The sequence below is a fragment of the Helianthus annuus genome, chromosome 6, assembly GCF_002127325.2.
Source record: "Helianthus annuus cultivar XRQ/B chromosome 6, HanXRQr2.0-SUNRISE, whole genome shotgun sequence".
NCBI lineage: Eukaryota > Viridiplantae > Streptophyta > Magnoliopsida > Asterales > Asteraceae > Helianthus > Helianthus annuus.
This window is the reverse complement of record NC_035438.2, coordinates 117989861-117994804: the sequence shown is the minus strand read 5'-3', so window position 1 is coordinate 117994804 and position 4944 is coordinate 117989861. Positions and strand designations below refer to the sequence as shown.

Here is a 4944-nt window from a genome sequence, read left to right as displayed (position 1 = left end):
TTTTCATGACAAGTGTCTATAAATATATATTTTTTTACTTGCCTTTCCAAATAAATTTTGCCATGATTTTGCTACAAAATTTCCAAGTGTCGGAGGTGGGTTTTCGTAAATGAAACTTGTTAAATATATATTTAGAATATATATTTCATAGTAAAACGCTTGTATGATATGATTATCTTGTGAACTATATGGATATTATTTTAGAGTAAAAACATAAAATACACATGCAACATACTTGGACAAATACAAGAAAATATATTTGCGAAAATATATTATCTATAATATATTAAAAAGGAGAAGTGATGTACAAGATTGTAATTTTACCATGAGTACAAGTCTTAAAGCAGCATGTACAACAAAGTCAAAGCAATTGGAATTGTAAACTGTGCAAAATTTTAAAACGGTCTGAGGGTAAAATCGACAAACCTCCTCCTCCTACGTTAATTGTCTAAAGCTCTTCAATTACCCTACTCAATGAGAATGAAAGCGAAGAGACATAAGGAGTGAAAACGATAAGGGAGATGAGGATTGAGATCAGGAATGACGAAGATTGAAGCTGCTACGTCTGGTAAACACAATTACGGTTTCAGTCGTGATTCTACAATTGTGTTTTTTTTGATTTCATGGCTCTGTTTTCTAGGGATATATATAACTGTTTGATGGCTTTGTCATCCACAATTGCCGGAATCCTCCATTTTAGGTGCCTCTTCTTCTCTTCTTTGTCCCCCGTTTTCCAGGGACATTATTTAATTATTTTGATCTTGATTTTGGTGTTATTATAAATTGAGTTAGGGCTTTACACTCCTTTAACAGCCGTCGACATTCGCAGTTCGTATCACTTATAATCATCCGATCAAGGTTTGTGTTCTTGAAATTCGAATTTAATATATAAGTTTTCCTATATCAGCAATTAAATTCAGCGCATAAACCTGTTGTTAGTGTTTTCAGCTTGCAATGTTGAAATGATATTACCCTTATAATTGTTAATAAGTTATGCGTTTATCTGTTGAGTGTTAGTGCTGTACCGGGTGTTAGTGTTGTACCGGTATAGATGGTTTGTATGAGTATGTGCTCTGGTTTGAATATATTATGTTTTGAGTTTTCGAGTGATTTGGTTTGTGACTGCTATTTGTTAGGAAGAGGATTGGATTTAGGAGTTATTAAGGTTGTGAAAGATGATTATGGAAATTGGAAAATGACAGTGAATCTGTTGATGGCTGAGTTAGATAAATCATGTATGCATTGGCTTGCTGATAGGTAATAAAATCTGATCAGTCTTTATGGCATAGTTGTTAATAGCAAAAGTCGGACGATAGCTACCATGGGGCACTGTTTTATGTTTAGTGATGCACTAGAAGAAATATATTATATGTTTATTTTATCAAAATACACTGTTTTATATGTATATTTATAAAAAAAAACTAAAATTCCGCTATTTTATAGGTATATTTTATCGCTATTTTGTTCAAAAAAAAACCTTTAATCTCACTATTTTCATGCTATGGAGGCGCGCCAATATCAGATTGCGACTTATTGCCGCGTCGCCACGTTAATAGCTATAGCGGGCGCTATAGCTATCAAGACATAAAGGACCTGTAAGTTTCCTTTTCTTATGGGGTGTAATTTGACATGTAGAGTTTAGTTTCAATTGCATAATATTTGTTTTTTTTTCAGGTTCGTGGACTGGAGTTTCCTTCCTTGTCACCAAACCTTCTTGCATCGGGTGCCGAAGAAGGTGAAATTTGTATATGGGATTTGGCTAAACCAACGGAGCCGAAGAATTTTCTTTCTCTCAAGGTAACCTTTGTTTACTACATTTGAATAACTAAAATACTTGCATTTCGTATGGCAATTACATAGCAACATTATGATATTTAACCTGCAATTTTTTTTATCACAATGTCCTATTTAAATTTTGACTTCCTGTATATGTGTCTATTCAAGATCTGTTGTAGTTGGCTTGTATTTCTTTGAGGATTGTTTTACTTTACTCTTAAAAAAGGTTGGTTCTCCTAATTAATATATCTTTGTTAATTTTGATTTTTGAATTTGTAAACCATCTTCATATGGAAGATTCCTCCCAAAGACAAGGTTTAGAGTAAATTTATTTAAAAACATAAACTGATTTACAAAAGTTTTAAGTGGATTTATAAAAGATGTATGATTTTATGAATTAGTTCGAAACGGTTCGCGTCGAAACTATTTGGTTTTATTTTCTTTAACTGAGTGGGCGGTTAATATTCAGAGAGACAGCTATGCGTCATACGTTGTCCATTATCCCATGCTCGCTTATTTTTGCGATAGTGGAAAATGAGTCTATCGGGAGAGAGTGCTACAATTTCATGCAGGTGAACTTCATCATAAACTTCGTCTCATCGGCTCCTATCTGTGATTATTTGAATTCTTTCCGCCAACAGAGATACACTTGAAATCCATGAATGGGTGTAGAAATTGATCAAATGGTTGAGAAGTCGGCCATGGAAATCAGCCGCACACTTTTGCACCTGCATCTCGTCTTATCAGGTTCGAAGCTTATTCCTCTGTCTCTCTTTAATTTGGGTGTAATTCTCACTTTTCTTATTTTGATTGCATACCTCTCGGATTGTCAAGCAGGAGCATACAAAATCTGCCGGATCTATACTTTGTAAGGTGAGACTTCGTTTTTTATATAATCTTTTGTACAGAATAATGTAGTTTATAAAAGTTAACTAGCCACATGATCATGACTTCGCGCTCGTGGTTTGATAAGCTCGGAATATTGAGATTCGATATCATCTACAGCTCCTGCATCTTATGCTCATATGAACCAAACAGTGGTATGGTATCTTGAAACAAGGCATCTTTTAGTAATTCATGTTCTACCTGATCGTATTCTGCAGAAAACGAAAACCGACCAGATTTATTTTTCGAATCCTTCTCTTCGTACAACGAAGGCAGCTTCTCCATGATTTTAGAAATACAACATAAAGTTTAATTTATTATAGAGATATGAGATATAAATCTCTATGGGAGGCATTGATGTTATCATTGTCGGTCTATTCAATGTTAAACAAAGTTTGGTTTGATTTGTTCAAAGGATACCACTGCTACCACAACCTCTCTTCAAATTTAGCATTATTGAAAAAATGTAAATTGGTTGACCTTTTGTCCCCTCTATAAGTTGCCTATTTGCGTTGTATTTTTTGAAGCAATCTTTGTTTTTTATGAGCAGGGTATGGAAATAAATTTGTTCCAACCTGCTAGAGAGTTCATACCAATGATCAATGAGGTTTTCAGGACCCTTGTTGAGGTAACGAAGGATATCCCAGGGGCATCTGTGGAAAATCATAAATTTTGTACTTCTGTACATTATCGTAACTTTGATGAGAAGGTGAGGAACTCTTTGGTTTTGCATATTGTTGATGTTTTTTTTTTTAAAATATTCTTATACAAATATTTAATTCATACGTGTTGCAGAGCTGGCCTATGATTGCACAACGTGTTCATGATATCTTGAAAGATTATCCTCGTTTGACATTAACTCACAGACGGAAGGTAATATAAACACTGCATTTTATAAAGTTTGTTATATTTGAATCAGTAAAATGCCATTTTCGTCCCTTAGGTTTGGCCAGTTTTGCGACTTTCGTACAAAGGTTTGTTTTTCTGCATCTGGATCCAAAAGGTTTGAAATCTCGTCATTTTCATCCGGCTCATTAACTCTATTCATATTTCTCTGTTAAGTTACAGGTATTTTCATCTTTTCCACTGTATGTAAAAGCATTTGGCATAATGTAAAATATTCAAAATACCCTTACTAAATAAAAAAAGACGAAAATACCCCTGGCTTAACGGAGAAAAATGGATGGAGTTAACGAGCCGGATGAAAATGGCAAGATTTCAAACCTTTTGGATCCAAATGCGGAAAAACAAACCTTTGGACGAAAGTAACAAAACTGGTCAAACCTCAGGGACGGAAATGACATTTTACTCTATTTGAATAATACTCGTGTGTTATACATAATCCATGTTTCTAAAAAACTCAAGTTTGTTTATTTGCAGGTTTTAGAGGTCCGTCCTTTGATTGATTGGGACAAAGGGAAAGCGGTTGAATTTTTACTCGAATCGCTTGGTATGTCCATTTTTTTTCACTTTCTATGCCAAATGAAGTATAAACCACTACTTTATATAACATATATATGATCACAGGGCTAAGCAATGCTAATGATGTGCTTCCAATTTATATTGGGGAAGATAGAACAGACGAAGATGCATTCAAGGTGTAACTTTAGTAGAGTTTGTTTCAACAATGTTGTTAGATCAAGTCATTGATTATGTTCTAACTTTTATTAGGTGTTAAGAGAAGGAAACCGAGGTTATGGGATTCTGGTATCTTCGGTACCCAAAGAAAGCAAAGCTTTCTTGTCTCTTCGGGACACTTCAGAGGTCAAACAGTTCCTTAAATCGTTAGTTCGATGGAAGGAACAAATGTCTAATGTTGGCAGTTAATCAGAAGCAGTAGATACCAATGTTCTGGTTTTGTCATTTTAACATTCATGAATAAGCCGGCTTGAAGCTTGCGGGAGGCACAGGCTGAGCATGATACCATTTTGCTTGTGTTATTCAATAGTTAAGTTAATTTTTTATTGATGGTAAAATACTGAATTTTACCTTCAAATACCGGTACCGTACCTTACCGAATATTTCGGTACCGGTACCCAGTTTTGACGAATTTCGGTACCAGTACCGTGCTCATCCCTAATGGATACTAATCTCTGTGAGTTAACTATTCAATTGTTGAAAGTTGAAACGTGTTAAGTTAAAGACGAATCTTTTTAATTTCAAGTTGATGCTTTGCTTTCTTATATGTTTAAGATTATTGCTCAAGGTATTTACTAATTCTTGCAAGTGATTCATAAACTAACATGAGAAATTAAATGTTCGACTCCGCCGCAACGCGTGGGT

The 4944-nt window shown here is 34.5% G+C and overlaps 1 protein-coding gene across 1 annotated transcript; it reads left to right on the top strand.

The window, feature by feature from the left end:
- The first annotated feature begins 540 nt into the window (after positions 1-540).
- Positions 541-4488, top strand: LOC110944908 (probable trehalose-phosphate phosphatase F). Its single transcript, XM_035974244.1, has 8 exons — positions 541-568; positions 1137-1201; positions 1675-1797; positions 3161-3370; positions 3457-3534; positions 4042-4111; positions 4189-4259; positions 4333-4488. Exons 1-8 carry the CDS (start codon positions 541-543, stop codon positions 4486-4488), a joined length of 801 nt encoding a protein of 266 aa, XP_035830137.1.
- The last annotated feature ends 456 nt before the right edge of the window (positions 4489-4944 follow it).